The sequence below is a fragment of the Hippopotamus amphibius genome, chromosome 2 (assembly GCF_030028045.1).
Source record: "Hippopotamus amphibius kiboko isolate mHipAmp2 chromosome 2, mHipAmp2.hap2, whole genome shotgun sequence".
NCBI classification, from domain to species: Eukaryota; Metazoa; Chordata; class Mammalia; order Artiodactyla; family Hippopotamidae; genus Hippopotamus; species Hippopotamus amphibius.
In genome coordinates this window covers 49,858,904-49,879,591 of record NC_080187.1, presented here as the reverse complement: position 1 = coordinate 49,879,591, position 20,688 = coordinate 49,858,904, and the positions used below count along the sequence as shown (strand labels likewise).

Sequence of the window (20,688 nt, the reverse complement as noted above, 5' to 3'; positions counted from 1 at the left end):
ATTCTAGTTAAGAGATCAGACTTGAAGGGAGGTAAATGCATCAGAATATCTAGAAGCACACCCAAGGGCAAATTAACCTTTCTTCTTTATTTTTAGGGCTTAGTATTTGCCTTTATGGTGCCATTCCAAAGGTATATTCAAATTCTAAGATGAATAGCAACTGTGACGTCTACTACTTCTATCAATAAAATAACTCTAGTAATACCTGAATTTTCAGCTTCTAAAAGTGTTCATCTGAGAACCAGCCACACAGAAATAAAATGATCTATATTTTCTATTGGTTTGGATATAAAGCTACTGTACTAAAATATCTGGAATAAGATATAGAGACTTTCTTTTATCCTTACATTTTTATTTATTTCAAGGAAGTTTCCTAGATTTTCCTTGACATTTATTTGGTGCCACTTCAATCTTATTCTGGAATATAGACTTAGACTTGATCAAAAATGCAACAATCCTATTTTTTCAAATGATTGCATTTTGATAGAATTCTGAAGTGGTCAGGATTTTTAATAATATGTTGGTTGTTTTTCTCTGCTACTTGATGTCTGATGCTAAAAGTTTTCCTTTTTGATGTTTATTACATGTGAGCTTGTTTATATAAAAAGGACAGAAGTTATTAAATCAAGCTAGCTATGAAAATTATTGTAACTACTTAAGAAGCTTACCAGAAAACACCTCTATTTTAATGAATTTTAGGGGGATTTTTCACCAGTGACTACCCATATTTCATTCAAATATTTCTTTTTATGACAGTCTAACATCATATTCCCTTCAAATTATCCCATTAGAATAACAAACATATAGTAAAATGTCCCTCAAACTATGTCATAAATCGTGTATACCAAAAACAACACTTTTGGGAATTCCCTGGCAGTCCAATGGTTAGGACTGCGCTTCACTCCTGCAAGCCGTGCAGCACAGCAAAATAAATAAGTAAATAAATAAATAAATAGAAAAGAAGAAAGAATCTATAGGAAAGAGAAAATCACAATCAGAAAGCAAATCACCTAAATAAGCCAGTACACAGATTAAAAAAGAAAATCAAAAAAGTTTTAAAAAAGACACAAAATGCAGCACTTTTGTTCCAAATAATTTACAACCTGAAAAACAAACTCTATTATTATACAAGAGCCTGAGAAGTCCTATGCATATTCTGGTTTACCAATTAGGGGGAGGGTGGGGAAATATGCCAGAGTGGTTGAAATTCAATAGATCTTGGTCAAAGGTTTATCAAAAAATGAAAATACAATTGTTTTTCCCATGCTCTCTGCAAACTGCCAATTTTACTTCCTTTTCTAGGTCTCTCTGCAATTTCACTCGGATCTTTGTGAGCCATGGCTTGCCTTTATTAGACCCCTGTGAGCAGGGACAATGAATGTGCACATTTTATTGAACTTATAAGTGGCCTTTTCTGCCCTCTGCACTGGGATCAAGACTAGTTTTTCACTGGGAAGTCAGATAATATAAGTCCGTTGGCACAGGCACACGTAAGTTCCTATTAGCATAGAACTGGTAAGAAATACAGGCAGAAAGCAGAGGAGAGTGAAAAAGAGGAGCATGTGAGGAGGTGAAATTAGAGAAAAAAAGCTAGAATTGGAGGAAAATGAATTAGGGGTGGTGATTCTTCCAACCCAGCAAGGCAAGTAAATACAAGTATTATCTTTCTGCACTCATATAGAATTAGAAGACAAACAAAACAACACAGAAAGGCAGCAGGCCAGCATTCTCTGCAAAAGATTAGGAAACTGAGGTAATTATATGGTTACTCTATCCTGAATAAAGAAATAATCAGCTTTCATTTATTCATAGTTCATCTGCATGAGAAAGTTCCAAAATGGTTTTCCCCCCACAAAACTGACTAATAACAACTCAGGTTTACAAGAGAGATGCTGAAACTATGAACATTTAAAAATGACTTCTGAATCATCACAACCTTTTAAATAGTTAATTCATTTGTTAATAAAATGAACTATTAGATGCTCCTGGTATTAGGGGGCATTTGAACATATTCTAATTCTTTAAGAACTGTATTTGTTGTAGGTCACAATTGATATATACTTAAAAGCCAACTTGAACTCTAAGGCAAGTATTAACCCAAATAAATTTCATCAAAGACTAGTCCTAGATACTTTTAAATATTAGTGTTACCTTTCAAGTCAGTTCTGCCAACATAACACTTTGGGAATTGCTGCTTGAGATATTCAATTTGTGTGTGATACAAAACAGCAAGTACATTTTAGTTAAGAGAATATTACATCGATAAAACTAACCCATTCCTTATTCTACATATTCTGGATAAATTCATGTTTCTATATGTAATTTGGTAGCATAGATATAGACAATTCTTATCACTTAAAGGTTCTGAAGGATTCTTAACCACTGTGCCACCAGCAATGTCCTCGTTCTGAATGATTCAAAGAGTATTTATTTACTGCTTCCATCTCATGATCTCGTATTTTTAAATTCAAAGTATTCTGCATTACATTAAAAAAAAATTGCACATATTGTGTTGCACTGAAATAAGATGGTTTCACTATATTGCAGCACAATAGAAGAAGCAGTTTAGGATTAGTTACTTCTTAACCCCTGATTTTTTTTTAAAAAAATTTCTTTTGGCTCAGACAGACTTCATGTTACTTAGAAAAAACTGCTAAGCACATTTATTATTCTCTATGGCAGGCCTTGATTGGGAATGGAGGATTGTATTGATCTGATATAGAGAAGCATTAATAAATAATTAATTGTTAAAATTACTGCAGACAAATAAGTGAATAATGCATGACAATCTGTGTACATAGTTTAACTCGTACCAGTGGAATTTTGGAAAGTGTTACATAGGGGAAAATGCCTGGTTGTTAGTAGGAGAGAAAAACCGTAGAAGAGAGGTAGGGGATGACCTGTTTGTGACTTTAATCAAACAAACAAACAAATAAACAAAAAAACAGACTCTAGAAGGAACAGAAATAAGATGGTGACTCAGAAAAAACAGAACCAGATTCCCTCTTGCAAAACTGTTGATTGATTGGTCAGTGTGTGGCTCTGGATATCAGAACAGGAATGAGAGGTTGACATCCTGCTGAGTTTAGTCAAGGGCTTCTGAGTAGTTCCAGAATGGGAAATAAAGATCCCAACTGTGCCTACTCCTCACCCAAGCATTTAGCAAAGGAGAGGACAACCAGGGAAGCCACAGGTTTGAATGGAAAGAATCTCCCTCTGTAGCCTCCTGTCCTTGTGAAGGGCACTCAAATAACAAAGAAGCTGGAGACCTGGGGAGAGGAGAGTCCTCATTTTATGTATGAGTCAATGAGTTCATGTTGCTAATTAATCTTAACATAATTGTGCCAAGAGCACTTGCAAAATTTGATGGGTGATGAAAGACCACTGCTTGATTCAAACCAAGAGGATAGTTGATAAGTCTTACTTAGGACCTTTCCTGATTTTAAGAACTGACATGGAGTTCACATAGATAGAGTCTAGAAAATAAACAGTTTCCCAATAATTATTCCTAACATCAGTTTCTGACAGAAACTGACAGAGTACTCTAACATGCACATTTTGAATTCTAATTTTATTTTACTCTTTTGATATCACCTCTATGAGAAGTCACATACAGGGGCAGCCCCCAGGACTTACGTCTCTTCCAATCAGGTCCTCCTGGTTTTCCACAATTCCCCAAGGGGCGATACCTATGGTACATATCTTCCCTCGAGACTTAGATGCATGGTCCTTCAAGGCATCTCCAACATGACGAATAACACCTAAGAGGAAAGAGAGAAGTATTACTCTTGCCTTTTAAAGCAATTACTTTCCATTGTTCTAAAGGATATTGTGATAACTGTTTTTCCTAAGTTTAAATGTGTTGAATATAAAATTTTGACACATTTCTACACAAACTACATGTGTTCAGAAAAGAACATAAACTTGTAGCTCTAATGCCAGATACGTTTGCTGGACTTGTACATGAACTCTAGCAATGCAACTCATTCTATCTCATATGAAAAAGATGCATACAATGTCTATAAAAAGAATAAATACAATTCTTTAAACCCAGAGAATCTGTTTCTTGTATTAGAAGCATAATGATGTGTTAGTATGACTAAGAACTAATAGCTTGACTATATCCTATGAAAAGCATCATATATAATATTATATTAAATCTACACCCCAGTTTGTGTATGAGTTAGGGTCATTCAAACAAAGTAGTTACTTAGCTCAGATTTTGTTAATCTTGATTTCACCTTCTTATTTATGGACACATAATGTGGAAACTCTGCTTGTAAAGAAAATGTTGACATATTCTGTGGAAAATTTATGTTAAAAATACATAAATATACCTTTTTATCTTCATCATTCTAATTATTTCTGTCATAATAGCCTTCCCATCACCACAACCTTCCTCACCACAGTTAAGAGTGAGAAAATTCAGTTTACAAGATGGTTGGGAACCTACCATTTATCTTTTTATAAACCATTTAAAGAAGATGTAATTTCTAATCTTTTAACTTCTCTGTCAAGTGATCATTTTTATAAAAGACGTAAAATACAGTCTCTAAGAAAAGATGTTTCCACTTATTCTTTTTAAGGAAAATTCCACCCATTCTTCAAGGAAAAATTCACACCTAGTGCCATCTCCTATATGAAAACTGAGTTGGATTTGACTTCATCTCCATTTGTACAGGGTTGCAGTTTGTATATTTTGAATAGTTCAATATGTCACTGAACATATTCTTCTTTGGTTCATAATCACATGTGAGGATGTCTTTGCTCAGAGTAAGCTTGTTGAGGGGAAAGTTGGAGATCAGTGTCTTACTCTCTTCACGTGCCAGCACAGAGTGAGGGCTCAGGAACTGGGCACTGAACTAACTAAGCACACAAAACACATCAGGCAATTTAATCGTAGAGATGACAGACGTGTGAACAACTCAATTCTGCAATATTCATAAGATCAAACAGAAAGAGCCTCCTTAAAAAAAAAATCAAACAACAGAGTAGTGTAAACAGCCACTAATCCATGCTGAGCTGTGCTGGGACTGTTGAGAAGAATATCAATTTCACTGACTAGCTCATCTATGGATCTTCTAAGAGAGAGTACTCACAAAGAAAAACAAATACAAGAGTAAAGCTGTGTATATTAGTGTTACTTTTTTCCTATTTTTATGCAAAACTCCTTTGGGGTCCAGTGCTGGATGAGAAGGTTAACTTCACGATAGCCCCTCCCTCCAGCTGCCACAATTCCACCATCAGCTCTTACCCAGGCCGAGCGTGCCACCATTAGAATCTCACGTTGAGTACTGAATTGAACACTACTGGCTGGTGAGAGGCAGAGGTGAACTCTTTGGTTTACAATATTTATGCTGTAAATTCTTCTTTTGATATTGCATGCATTTCACAAAAGAAGAAAAATAAATAATGTTCCAAGTTCCCCCAAACAGAAGACTGGTAAGCATTTCTTTTAGAAACCTTTGCGTTGGTCTCCACAGGAGATGCAGGTTATGCCAGGAAAGCAAAAGACTGAATAATCATAGACAAATGATGCCTGTTAAACTGTGAGTGAAAGTTGGAGCTTAAAACCTGAACAGCTATGAAAGAAAATCACTCTGTAGATATTTGATCACCACCAAGTAAACAGTAAAGAGCCAGCTGAGCAGGTCATTCTAAGATCATGTTGGTTTACAGACTGAGTCAGGCTTTCACGTGACAACGACGGGCACAGGCAATCTGCAGAGTTTGCTGAGGAAATGCACCTGTGTTGTTACGGGCTGAATGCTCACAAATTCTAGGTATGGAGGGGAATTCTGAGTGCAGATCTCACTCAGACATCATCTAAACTACAAACAAATGAATAAACAACATTGAGATAACATTTTATTTAAAACTAGTTGGTCCATGGTTATGTTCAGCAAGTCCCACTAACTTCGAATGTGTCCACATGTGCAGACTTTGAGTCTTGAAACAAGTTTGAATTAACTTACTGCAGCATTACCTGTCTCTTCCAATTGAGTCTCTTCTGACTCAGGCTGGGGAAATACGTCAAAACAATTTACAGGCCGCCATTCCCTTATCTGCTGCACATACATAATGCTCTGCAGATAAGCACTTAACAATAAGTGGGTTTGTAAGAATTGATTTGACAGCCTGCCTGGATCACAACATAGAGACTCATTTGGCAGGTATAAAAAACAGCTTGGAGTTCAGAGTGGGGTGTGTCTTCTGTTGTTGCAGAGTTGATTCAATGAAATGTTTTAAATAATAAACACATACTATTCCAGACCCTGCTGTCACTCCAGATGGAAAGGGCATTTTGCAAAAATTAAAGTTATTTGTATCAAACTTAAAATCACTTAAAGAACAGAGGCTGAGTCTCCAATTTAGAGCAAAAGTTATTCCTTAAAAAATTATTGAATGCCTATTTGGCAACTTGAGGTACTGAAAATATCCTGGGAAATTCCATTAGTAGTGTTTATAAATTCTGTAGAATCAAGTATTAAATATCGCGATCTGTTTCTTAAGTGTAAGTAGCTCTTCTTGGTTGTGAAATGACAGTAGTTATCATTTAGGTAGAGGAAGAAGAGAGAATCAGTGAAAGGAGCAGTAATCAGCAGGTGAGGACACACAGGCGTAGCGGATGAGGTGGGAGAATGTAAATATATCTAACCTTAGGAGAAAATGACCTTAGTCACAATATTCTTGTGGCCTTATGTTGTCCTTCTCTGTCCCACTTCCAATTACCTGTGTTAACCCCTCCAGTGAATATCCATGCTCCAGTTGTCATGGCTGCTTTGATGAGACCTTTCCCAAAGACTTGCTTGAGTTTTGGCTGGAGTTCGAAGTTCTGCAGGCCTCCATGCACTGAGATGAGAAGCTTGGGAAGCTCCAACTGCCATTCCTTGGTCATCAGGTGTAGGAGGAGATCAGGCTTTGTATCGAAAGATACTCGTACGTACTAAAAGAAGAACGACCACTGATTAGGGAGACAGGGCAGAGCTGGCTGTGGCTGCTTATCTTTACTGATTGCGATGATATGTGTAGTTACTTGAAGAAAACATCTTACAAGAAATTCAATATTTTAAAAGGGGCAAATCAATTGCTTTACCAAAAGAGCCTTTGTTAGACAAAGGGATTCATCATTCTTGAAATTCTGAATGACTACAAATTTTACAATTACTTAACTTTCTAAAATGCAGTGGAAACACAGCTTTCCCTGGGATGAGTTCTTTGCTCAAAGGAAACTGTATTTATATTTTACTAACCTTAACATTTGTGCAATAGTTCAAATGTTGCTAATATTTTCAATATAACTAATCCCTTTATACTAACTGGACCTAGATATGACTGTTTCTGTGACCCTGTTATTTTGAGAGGTTTTGAAAAATTCTACAGTTCTACATAATGTAATAAGAATTTTAAAATAAGGTAACAGCTGATTATATTTATTTAAGTCTAAAAATAACTGCATGCCAAATGTTTTCTTTATCTGTCAAAGAAAAGTGACAAAAGTCATGCCAATTATTTTTGTAGAATAGCTGAAAAAAATTGAAATGCAAAGCAGATATCAATGTATTACCAGATGAACTAGAAATAAAGTTATGATAAGTATATATAAGTAAAATGCTATAAATACATATAATGATAAACATCTATATAACTATATATATAGAGGTACTCATTTAGGTCTTTGTTTAATTACATAAACATTTCATTTCTAGCTGGAAACAACTGGAATACTGGGCAAATGCACTTGAAAGCCTTTTGAAATGCACTGCTGAGCTGGCATGAAAAGATAGCATATTCAGGTACCTAAGCAAAGTGGAAGCTGGAATCTCAGGAGGTAAAGAAATGCCAAAGCAAGCTTTGGCCTTGAGGCTTTCTCCTAAGTCATGGAAGACCATGAGCATCTGCTTTAATAGCTTACTGTAGTATGGGGTTGCCTAAGGAGAGACCCCACATAAAGGTGGGATACTTCAAAGGGCTCCACTCTCAGTGTAAGGAAGAAAAATAAATAAGGCTGATGGTCACAAGAAGAGAACAAGGAAACTTGCCTGCCTCAACTTTGATTCTCAGCTGATGGGAAAAAAATTCTTCTCTGGTTATTTATAAACAAAAGTGGGCCCTCATACAGATTTTAGTTCACACTCACAGTCTCAGTGTGTTTTGAGAAACATCAGAGTATTTACTGTAAGATGGTTCTGGTAGGGTAATGGCTCCAGATAACTGGCAGAAGAAAATGCAAATTCTCTGTGTAGGAATGCATCATCAATCCAGGTCTCAAATAATTCCCACGGGAAAATAAGCATTTCATTGTAAAAAAAAATAAAATCACAAATTATACAAGGAAATAAAGCAACATGAATGAGAACCAAAACACACAACAGGCAGCAGAATAAAATCCTCAAAGATATTGAAATGCTCAGACAGAGAATATAAAATAGCTACATTTAATATGTTAAAAAACATAAATGAGAAAATTGAATATATGACTAAATAACAAGAGATTATAAAAAATGATCACAAGGAGTAAAAAACAGAACTTCTAGAAATTAAAGTATAACAATTTAAGTGAAAAATACAACAGATAAATGAAACTACAGCTCAGACATGCTAACTATAGATCCAGAGAAATAAACTGGATGCAGCCTAGAAAAACTGAGGAAATGAAAACATAGAAGAAAATTTCAGAATTTTAGAGAAGGTAATTGGAATTCTAGATAGAAATAAAAGAGAAAATGGGGAAGAGGAAATACTTGAGGAGAGATTGGCTGGGAATTTCTCAGAATTACTAAAAGATACTAATTCTCAGATTCAAGAAGCTCAATGAGTCCCTAACAGGATAAATAAAAAGAAACCCCACCCACAGATACTGCATAGAGAACACCAAAGGTTGGGGGGAAAAGCCTTCAAAAGAGCTAGAAAAAAAGACAGATCACCTACAAAGAAACAGTCATTAGACTGATGGCTTACTTTCAACAGCAACAATTGATGAAAGAACAGTGTCTTCAATGTGCAAAGAGAAATTATTTGTCAGTGTAGAATTCAGCAAAAATATCTTTGCAAAATGAGAGCATATTATAGACATTTTTAGACTATCAAAACTGAGAATTTACCACTAGCAGACTTCACTGGAGGAAATTTAAAAATATATATAGCAGGCAGAAATTACATGATCCCAGATGGATGATCTGGGATATAAGAAAGAATGGTAAACAAAGATATTAGCATATACAGGGTAAATCCTAAAAAGTATTGGTTGTAGAATATAAATGATAATAGTGTCTAATTTATGGTGGAAAGGGATAAAACTAAAGCACTGGATAATACAGCATGTAAATTAGGGAGTAGTAATTAGAGTTAAAGCATTCTTAAGTCTATATATTGTGTGGGAGAGGAAAGTTTTAATTTTGGAATTTAAGTATTAATGTTGAAGTTGCTTGACCACAAAAAAGAATAGACTTGCATGTAATCATACAAACATAGCTTTTGGATGTATAAATAAATAAAGGTTATCCAAGAGATGACAATTCATTGTAGTATTTTTTGGATTGGGGAGACCCCATTGTTGCAAAAACCTTAAAAATTGTATGTCAATTCTTTTGTTAAAGTATATCTTAAATGTATTTAGCTGAAATGTGAGGCAAACACATACAAAATATGAAAGTAGCTTGATAAATTAAGGTGCATCATCAAGAAATATAAAAGAGCTAAAGTTTCCCATATACATATATTAGAAAGCCAAACAAGTGTTAAAATCTAACAAGCTGGTTCTATATTGATTTGATCTACTTAGCAAAAATCAATTCCAGAATGGAAAGAGTAAAGGTTGGCAATTTTAGCTAAGTACATTATATCAACAGAATTACATCACTTACATCAATAGAATTTAACTAGAGTTTACAAAGTGGGAAATGGCATATTTTGTACAGAAACTCTCATGTAGAGGGAAAGAATTTTCAGATATCTATCAACAGAAATCTTCAACAACGTGCGTTTTTGTGTCATGTGAGCAGCCTTGGGGCTGGAGAGAGGGTACGGCAGTGGCTGAAGCAAACACAAGTGCTTCTTAAATAAAAATTTTTAAAATTATCTATTGTTATATATATTATCTCGAGTGACTGTTTATAAGAAAGCTATCAATAAAAAGAGAGAAAAAAAGCTATCTATATAACGAATGCTGTAAAAGAAAAGAATAAAATGTTTTCTGTGCCTGTATACTGAATTTATGCTACTTAAGTAGCTGAAATTTGGTAGCTTTACTAGATTAAATTTATACCATTTTGAATAATTCTAGAAAGGAATACTTGGTAAAATAAACTAGAACTGTGACTCACAAGGCTTCCAAACTATACAAACCAAGAATGTTCAGCGTGGGAAATGCTAAGAAACTGCTTTTCAAGTTATTCAATAACTTGGTATCTCAATATCATTTTCCTATTTCTTCAAAAAACCCAACTAAATAGGAACCCATATTCTTCTAAGGTGAGATATAAATCACACTTTTAAATATAGAAAAACATCTAAAGTATAAAGATCCTTCTAAAATTATGTGCCCCTTGCAAGCCTAGATAATAGTTCCTAAAATTCCTGAAGAATTGTAAAGTTATAGTCCCAATGATTAGAGAAAGCTTACATGAGAACAGTAAAATGTTCTGAAAAACAAGAAAAGTAACGTGATTATGGCTTTTGAAACTTCACGATACCTCACTGAGCATCGCCACCTGCACATTTCATTTAGCCAGGTAGATAAGGTGAGATTCTGAGCTACAGCTAGTGTCTGGAAACAGACACATATACAATATTAACTCAATGTGAAGAGAGACTGCAATCATACTAAATCACTGTAGAGACTGTGTAATAATCTTAGTATGTGTAACCTAGCTAAATAACATATTATGGAATTCAATTATTTATAGTAATTAGTAAAAATAATCCAAAGGCATTTTTAGCAATAAATCTTACTTGGTAAATAATTCCCTTTGGGGCTTCTAAAGTTACATATATGATTTACCAATAAGGAATCAAGATACTGATCATGTGATCACCTCACTGGAAAGTGACCAACAAATCTAGTGACTATGTTAAAATTCCCTTTGAACTAGTTTAATCTTTTTCCTAGTTAGAAAACTAAGGAAAGCTTGCTTGTGATCACAAATCACTTGTCTCTCAGTTAATAAGTGCTCCAGTGGGAGAATGAACGAAAGACCTTAGATCACCTTGTCCCCGGTTCTCTGTCTTACAGAAGAAGAGACAGAGGTATTCAGTGCCTGGCCTGCGCAAGGTCATGTTGTTCATAGGCTCTCTTGCATATTTCCCTTGGCTCTGAATTTAACTACTGAGAAAAAAAAACTCCAAACCTACAACCAAATCCCCTGTGTTCCAGGCACATACATATTGTGTGCTTTACATGTATCATTTCAGGGACTCCGCCCAATAACAGGGAGGTTGGTAACATCCACGTTTTAATGAAGGGGGACAGGAAGGGACAGTAAGTCCAATAGCTATCAAGTGGTGATGACAGGATTCACACCCCAGGTCTGTCTGACTCCAGGGCCTTGCTCTTGACCTCAAAAACATTAATGCCTCCTCTCCCTTACTTCTCCTTTTCCTTTACCTACAACCAATCGGTCTGCAAGTTCTAACAATCCATTCCTCAAAAGGCTCTAAACTAGGCCTTTCCCTCTATTGCTTCAGTTGCTATTTTAAGAATAAACGCTCTTTTCTAGGATGCCAGTTCAGGTTGTGGCAACAGTCCTAATGGCTTCTCTAACCCTGTGTTCTCAGTGAGACACCAACAGGGAAATTTCTTTCCCCAATTCCTTTTTGATCATATTATTTCTCAAATCAAATAGTTACATTATACGTTACCTCCCATTCTGCCTGTCATGGTCCCCACAATCTGGCCTTATCCTACTTATTTAAGAGGCGTTTCCCCACTTCCCTCTGTATTTGGCTAATGCTATTCCCCAAGTCCTAAAAAACCCAGTCCCTCCCTTTTCATCTACATAAATCATTCTTATCTTCCAAAGGCTCTAATTGACTTCTCCTTAGAATGCAAGCTAATGTTGATGCAATATAACTCTCAGTCAAACCCAATCTAATAAATTTTTTTTTCCTGTTGTTTCTTGTATGTGTCAGTTTTATCTCCCCATTCGCAAGATTTTTGAGTGGAGGGATCATGTTTGATCTGACCTATGATTTTGGATAAGCCTTTCAGTATTGGCTATGATGTAGTTATAATCTTAGAAATAAAAGGGAGTTTAGAAATATCTTAGCAATCATGGGAACTAGAAATGATCGATTTCATTCTTCTGCTTTACAGATGAGGACACTGAGACCCAAGGAAGATGAGTGACTGGGACATCAGAAGTAGTTATCTAATAATTAACTACTCACCTAACCCATTATTAAAGCTACTGTTCCACTGGAAATTCTAAGTTGAGCTGTGTTTCTCAAAGTTTAACATGCAAAACTCACCTGGAGGACCTCAAAAATGCAGGTTGTGATTCAGTAGGTCTGAGGTGGGACTTGAGGTTTTGTGTTTCTAACTAGCTCCCCAGGGACTACACGAGTAGCAAGGATTACAGCTCTTCCCAGACCAAAGCTTCTAAGTGGTGTGTCTAGCATTTATAGCTGGGCCAAAGGGAAGAAAGAACACTCGATATTTTACATGAAAATCAAAAAGAAGAATGGAGGAAATACTGGAAAATTACTCAGGCCATGAGAAATAGGAAAGTGCAGCCATTGATGAGCTACTCAATTGCAACTACCTAATTCTTTTTCACCAGGACTAATTCTTATACAAAGGAACACATGATTAACTACAGCTCACCCCTGATTACCCAGAAGCTGATAAATAACATAAATACTGCGTGTCCCTGCTTCTTTAATGTTGGCCATTATTTTAGATTTATTTTGTCCTTCCCTTGGAGAATAAAAGATTTTTTTAAAAAGGAAGTATTTAAATGAATCAATTTGTTACTTTTTGTCATATTATTGTTTAGCAGCTCAAGGAAACAGTTTAGGGATAAGAGGATAATTAAAACTAAGGGATAAAATGACTCTATAATTACCCAGAGATTTCAATTTTTAAATTATATTCTTATACTCATAAAAATCAGGTCATTCAGTAAGCTCTCCTGGTGCTTGTAATATAACAGTTAGCTCACGTGTCGCATCAGCAGCTTCAAGGTCATAAATAGTTGTACCCAGAGCAATTAATCAATTCCTGCTAAATGGTTAATGTGATTTGAAATTAGGAGCTATTTTGGTTGTCAAGATAAGCAATTTTGGCTGTCCATTTGTGAGCTCATTAATTGCTAAGGGATCACCTTACAAATAACAAGAATTCCTCCTACTGTGTATATTAAATTTTGTCACCTGGGCAGTACTCTGATGAGGAGATGGGAGCTCCCGTTTACAGGTTTCCCAATCACGTGTGGCATCACACTCTAGCATCAGATACAGCACTGGCACTGTTAGTAATCTGATCAGTTTGAGACCCTCTCTTGTGAAATGAGGGTGATCCTGACCACCACACAGAACACTAAAGATTAAATTGTGGGAAATGCCTGGAATGGCAGAAAAATCAACATACATAAATTGGATAAGAGTTCTAAGCACGCACATTATAAACGACTTCTGCATACAACAGGATCCACATAACTTGCCGTTAGCTTTTTAATGTCCCCTTTAAAGCAGCCCTTTGTTTCTCAACTCTGAGCTCTCTGGGGAGTGACTGGTACAAGTTATAAAAAGTACCTGTCCAGAGGGACAATGCTACCTCTGCCTGGGGCTACCTATCCCATCCTTCTCCCTCAAGATCTTAGTTCCCTAATTTTAATTTCTAGAAATAAATTGAGCTCAAATGAGTTACCCATGCCTGCACTGCCATCCTTAGTGCCCCTGCCTCGCAACAGAAAGCCTGTGTGATGAGCTAATGAGATTCAGAAGAGCATCTAAAGAATGTACTGTGTAAAACAGAAGTTAGCTCTACTTGGAATGGTACTATTTTATCTATTCTGAGGTGTTTTGGAGGCCAATGCATACAAGCTTGATTTTCACAAGAACACATACTTTGAATTCCAAACCGCAAATTACAAATGAAATTTTGTGAGTGAGACTATAATAGCAAACTAGAGCTTTCGTTTTGTTCGAATGGCACAGGGCTTTGGTAACTAAAACTCTTGAGTTTTTGCTGTTTCTAGCTGCTAAATTTCTTTTCGTTTAGCAGGTGATTTCATTGCAGTTTTTTTTAAAGCCACTCTAACCTGCTTCATCATTAGAAATGTTACTATTCACTTGTCAAAGCAGAATTCAACTTTACTTTGGCCTCAGTGCACTAAACTGGGAGATCACAGAGGTGTCACAAACCAGACAGAGTCCTTCCCTTTATTACACCCAGGGTAGGTGAAGGCTGGAGAGTGGAGAAGCAGCCATCACTACTTAGAACAGGCTGGGGCTGTTTAATTAAGACTAATAATAATCTTCCTTTGATATTCTGAACTTGACCCATCGTGGAGCAATTTGTCTCTGATAATTAATCAGTTGCCTTTTTAGCCCTAAATTTTTACTCACATTATTTTGCCCAGCTTTTAAAATGCAAAGGTAAAATAACTACAGAACAATAAATCTGGTTACATTCTAGGAAATGGTAAATGACAAATCTTTCTAACTCACTGTGAAGCCATCTTTAATTTTGGGAAATAATCAATTTGTATATTTCAGTAGTACTTTTTCTGAGTAATGGAACTACTATAGCTAAATCAATTTTAAGGGTATTTTTAATGCCTTTCTTCTGAGCTTGTAGTGGGAAGTTCGCCCATTTATCCTTTCTGTTGAGAACTGTGACAAGTACCATTTCATTTTCTAAATCTTTGTAGCCCCGTTTTAAATGAGTATTTTTAATTAAAGTTGTGGCCAAGGAGAATAAGTTGCATCAGACTGCTGAGACAATTTTGCTGATGTCAGCTTTCCAAGTCCATGGAGACTTTGGTTTTGCACCAAGTAGTTAATGCTTATGGTAGTTTAATATGTGCAAAAGTTCCCTAGAAAGAAAATATTTGGAATGCAAATGTGAAGTGTCACTGTTATTGGATAACTAGTTTGATGACCCACAAAACTTTGGGAGTGAAAATGCCAATGTAATTTATTTTATATTGTTTTTGTGATTCTTCAGTGTTAAATAACAGGTGCTTCCAGGTGATGGACGCTGATAAGCCAAAGGTTTAGAAGTAATATAAAACTTCACTAAGCATATGACCTAGTTGCAGGGGTACTCTATGAATTTTCTGCCAGAACTGCTTTTGTGTAAAATTTTCTAGAACAAGATGAGTTCCTTGAGGAAGGTCAGTTCTGCCTTCTCTATAGGTCTACGACTGAGATCAGAACTTTAAGTGATATTGATACATTCTAGTTTTATTCCCAGTTTCAGAAAAGTTTTCCAAAGGTACTTCCAGTTCAATAGTATAGGGATTTCAAGGTGGATACTGGAAAGAAACAGAGCAATTACAAAACCCCTCAAAAATCATACCATGCTATATCAAGCTGCTTGGTTAGCTATAGTCCAGTGATTAGCTATTTTGTTTTGTGAACTGGGGTTTATTTAATGTATTTTGTGCATGTCAGTCAACAATTCCCAGATCAAATCTGCATAATGCAAAGAAAGATAATTTTTAAAAAATCAGTTTTAATCCTAAAGCATTTTATGAGTATAAGGTTGTGGATGTCACGCTGCTGACAGCCTCCCCAGCCCACTGAGTATCTCCTCAATCTTACTTACTCCCTCTCACACCCTCGCTGGTAATGCTCAGAGAAGAAGGCTTGCATCCTGGCTGACTCGATAGTTAGAGCTCTAAGTGTGAAAATGAAGCACAGGAATAATTCTCTAAATTATACAAAAACTGTAATAAGCGGCTCAACCTGACCTAATAAGCTGAGTAAACAGCAAGAGAAAACCCGAAGAGAATTATGTGGATGACTTGAGAGGTTTAAATATAAGTCCTTAATTAGGTTATACTTACCTGGTCCATAAGTCAGCTCAGCATTAATTGGAAGAGATGATTAGTAAGCAAATAAGAGTCTGTCTAAGTCCAGCACTGCTTTCTTTTCTAAATAATTTAACAGACTCAGCCCCAGATAAAGAAGAGTCTTTGAGAAAGGACCTAATGTCTGCTGCGGGGCCATCTTGCTATTGCTCTCTAAGTCAGTTTTAAAAAGTTACCTGGAACCTAGTCTAGTAAGAAAATGCCTAAACCAGAGCTTTAATATCTTAGTATTTTCTTCCTTGGTCCTCATGTTCTTGTTTTTACGAGATATCTGTGTGAACTACCAGGTCGTTTAATAGCCCAGGAATGTATTTAATAGCCCAGGGCCTGCATTTTTTGGTAGGATGTGGCTTGGTGTAGAGAAGAGAGAGGAATGAGAATCCTCCCCTCACTGTCAGCTCTGAACGTCTTCTTTCTGTGTCACAATTTCTCTCTCTGTGAAGCATGAGAATCGCTGGTTTCACTGTTATTTTACTGAAGTTTGTCAAGTCTGAGAATTGAGGACAGAATACCACAAAATACTGGGAAGGGCTCAGAAAATGGTTCCATTAACTTAGGATATAATTTTACAAAGAACTCTTCCTGCTCACAGCTTTTGAGTGTAATTAACCTCATCAAATACGCGTGATTTTATAATTCTACTAGAAAGTTTTCAAAACCCTTATACAGAGTTAGAAACATAATAGTAATTAGCTTTCCTTCAAAACATCTACTATAGTCTGTAACAGGAATACAGGACAGAGAAGAAACAGAACTGATGGGGAATCCTAAGGATGCTGAGTTCGAGAACTATCTTTGTCAAATGATTGGATGACTCTCAGAAAATAATTTAACTTCTCTTGGCTTGGGTTGCCCTATCTATAAAATAGGTAGAGAGACTGAGATTATTTAATAGTGTTTAAGCCTGGCCTAACAGTAGAATAACCGGGCTAACGTATAAAACACTTTGGATGTGCAAGCTCTATCCTAGATCAATGAAGGAGACTCTCTGGGAATGATTCCTGGGCATGGGCATTGGTAGTAGCCCCACAGGTTATTGTGAGCCTACAAGTAGAAAACCATTGCATTGATCCCTCAAGTGTCTTCGGTGATCAAAGTTCTGTGAGCCCGTGCTGTACTGTCTATGTGGTAACACAGGTACATGTGTGAGATATGCTTCTCACATAGCCCACCACATTTTAACAACGTGTCCCTTTTCTCCAACTGTAGCAAACTACAGCCGACTTTGCCTCACATTGTGTCCAGACCACATCGGCATTTTGAAGACCCACGTGCTTCATTTTTGGCTGTCTTGAGGGAAAAAGTTAATGTTATATCAATTTTTTTTAATTAATGAAGGTCACAGTTAATCTGCCCTCTAGAATTTTTTTGACTGTTTTGTTAAAAATCATTTCAACTTTCAAATATTCTTGTCAGGAGAAGGGGACCAAAGACACATTAAGTTCGTTGACCTGTTTCACTTCAGTCTTGGTGAATATTTAACCATGCCTTCCCCCTCTAAAGACTGGCACTCTTTAACAGACAGTAGTTGCTGATTTTTCCCTTGATGAACTGCATGTTGGTTTGTTGGCGAGAACAAGAGGTAGAGAAGGCACGGGTTGGCACAAAATGACTGTCCTGCCTGATAAAACAAGTTATCTGTCCTATGGATAACCCCACCCCTTTGTCTAGACAGGAGAATCAGAATAATTCAAGGCCAAGTATCCAAAGTGGACAAAATGCTCATAGTGTCTAGGTGAACAGTGGGGACTCCCACTTGCTAAATATTGGGTTGTAATAAAAAAGAAAAAGTGGTCCTCATTTGGCAGGTGAGACTCAGAAAGAGAGGTTTCCCCTTGAAGTGACTGTTCTGAGACCATCTAGGGCAGGCAAGACCTAACCTCAGTGCTGACTTCATGGCCGTGCCACTAGCCCAGCCACACTGCTCAGAAGGGGCAGTGTTTAGGGTTTAATGCTCTTCACTTGCTGTCTTGAAATTCTCGACAAATTTCCCCTTGGATCCATGTTTTGTAAGTGAAGTCTGATGGGACAGTGGAGCATGTGCAGAGGGCCTGGAGCCTCAGCTCACACGTGGTTCATGCTCCCACATCCCACCTCCTGCTGCCTCCCTGGGATGGATTTCAGCCACCCGCTCCCGCCTTTAGCGTCCTGGCCAGCCCAGCCTCCCCTCCCCAGCCCTGCCTGGGGCAGCCAACAGGGCTGTGTTCCGTCATCACCCTCCACCCCTGGCTGGGACCTGGGGTGCAGGCAACGGCAGAGGGAGGGTCGGGTATGTGGCCTGCAGCATTTCAGGGCAGGGTAAGGATGTATCTGTCCTTGCCTTGGGCTGGCAGTGCCATGGTGGGGTTTGTGGGCAACTCTGTGGGAAGCCTCACCCCTACTAGATACCGAGCATTGCCCAGTGTGGAGATGGCAATCCTCTGACAGGCTGACCACCCACTTCAGGTTGGGGCTGTCAGGCATGGGAAAGGGGCATTGATTTCCCTACCTCTGCTGAGGGCCGACATTTTTATTTTATACTGGGCTCCACAAATCATGTAGTTGACTTTGCCTAACCTGACTGCCAGCAGACAACTCTGGGTTCAACAGAGCTATGTGGGGCCTGGGGAGGGCTGTCAAAGTTCAATGTCCTTATGTGTTCACTCTTCTGGAACAGAGTGAAAGATCTAGCTGCCTCTTCAAGTTTTTCCTATACTGTTAAATCATAATATACACATATTATATATTAGCTGTGTGACATGGGGCAAATTACTTAACTTTTCTGCGACAGTATGTTATTCTGTCATACAGGAATAATAATGCCAGTGTCATAAACATGAAATATATAAACATATATATTTGTTTATATATATGTCTATATATTTATATAAAAGTACTTAGCACAGTGCTGGGCACATAGTAGACGTTTAATAAGTTTTAGTTGCTATTATTATTGCGACTGTCATTATTATTTGCTACAGACCATGAAAAGAGTTGCAAAAGTATTTTGATTGATACTTTGAAGGATACATGTTCTAGTACATTTACTTGGAGTTTCAGTCTCCAGGGTTCTTAAAAATTTCAAATTCACTAGAAATTTTTAGGAGGGGAAAAATTTCAGGTAGAAGAAAATTGTATAATGAGAAGGAATCTTGGCTTCGTCCATCATAAAAGGCACAAATGTCACACCCACAGTAGCTGTTTAATTGTTGAGGTCTACAGTGAATAAAGTAGAGAGAACTCCAGTAACAGCTCATTTTCTGTTTTGCCAAAATAAGTGGATGCATGAGGTTGACTCAATGTTGAAGTCAAAGTGTACAATGTGGTGGTTTACAAGCCATATGTCTCGAGTCACTGATGAACTAGTGTCCACAGTGGTAGCCTCCAGTTAGTGACTGTCACTAATGCCAGCTCATGCAGCCTGGTACTCCTGTGGAAATATGATAACATATTTTTGGATTCCTAGGAAGTAAAGGAAGCTGCTTCACTGCACCATTACTATGATTTTCATGAAAATACTGAGCACTAGCTGTACATCAGATGATTTTATATTCTCTCTAATCCTTGTAACCATCTCATAAGGAAAACATGCCCACTTTATAAATAAGAAATCTTGAGGCTCAGCTAAGTTGGTTTAACCAAGACTTTTTAACTAGGCAGAGAGAGTGAGCATTTAGACACAGTTCTATATGACTTCAAGAGTATGCATCTTATTTTAATTGATTGCAAAGCCTCTCTTGTAACTATGGTAAGTGAATGCTTAGTGGAAGTAATAACATAGCAAACATTAATTTAGCTTTAACACCAGGTACTGTTCTAAGCACTTAATACATATTGACTCACTTAACCCTTGCTACAGCCCTATAAAGCAGGAATTCCTATCCTCATTTTGCAGATGAGAAAACTGAGGCACTGCGAAGTTAAATAAACGGTGCCAGATTATAAACCAGTAAGTGACAGGCCAGACTATAAACAAAGAAATGTGGCTTCAATTCTGGGCTTAAGAACTAGGTGAAGAAATCAGAACTTCTTGAATTATTTTAAAGGGTTAACTGAAAAAGTATGATTTGACTTTCTAAAATAATATACCAAGATACGCACCCAAATGTATGTCCTTCAAAGTATTAATGGAAACACTTTTTTAAATTTTCAGAGCCTGAAGCAAATAATGATGATAGTAGTACGAATAGCAGTTAAAATTAATTTTACATCTATTATGCGTCCTGGCACTGTGCCAGATGACTTGCCATCTATTTAACATTTATAATGGTAGTATTATTCCTAGATTACAGAATAAATTACTGAGGCCCAGAGAATTTAATGTTTCTCATGTCACACAGCAAATTTATGATGGTTCTGGGATAAACTTAGACTGTCTGCATCCAGAACTCACATTCTTCACTTCCAAACTAGTACTTCATTCTTTCAGAATTTTTAGTGGTGGACTTTATCTTCTGAGAGTAGGCCTGATTTTTAAAAACTAGCAGAAGCCATTTGTAACTAAGCCCAAGTTTTTTGAATTTTAGGTACTTGGGATTAACTTCTGATCAAAAACATCATTTGAAGAAAACACAGAGTGCTTTTCTCTTGCGATCTATAAACTGTCTGAAATCAGTCCCCCAAACACATTCTGCGCACTGGTGCATCACGGTAACTAGAATCTTCCCAGGTG

General features: G+C 36.9%; 1 protein-coding gene across 14 annotated transcripts in view; it reads right to left on the bottom strand.

Annotated features, from left to right (window-relative positions):
- Positions 1 to 20,688, bottom strand: part of TRPM3 (transient receptor potential cation channel subfamily M member 3) — an 827,818-nt gene that overhangs the window by 245,945 nt on the left and 561,185 nt on the right. For all 14 annotated transcript variants that reach the window (XM_057720878.1, XM_057720880.1, XM_057720881.1 and 11 more), the window contains exons 4-5: positions 6,733 to 6,946; positions 3,637 to 3,761 (exon numbers count right to left, since the gene is read on the bottom strand). In XM_057720878.1, coding sequence (XP_057576861.1) covers positions 3,637 to 3,761; positions 6,733 to 6,946 — 339 coding nt within the window. The remainder of the gene's footprint in view (positions 1 to 3,636; positions 3,762 to 6,732; positions 6,947 to 20,688) is intronic.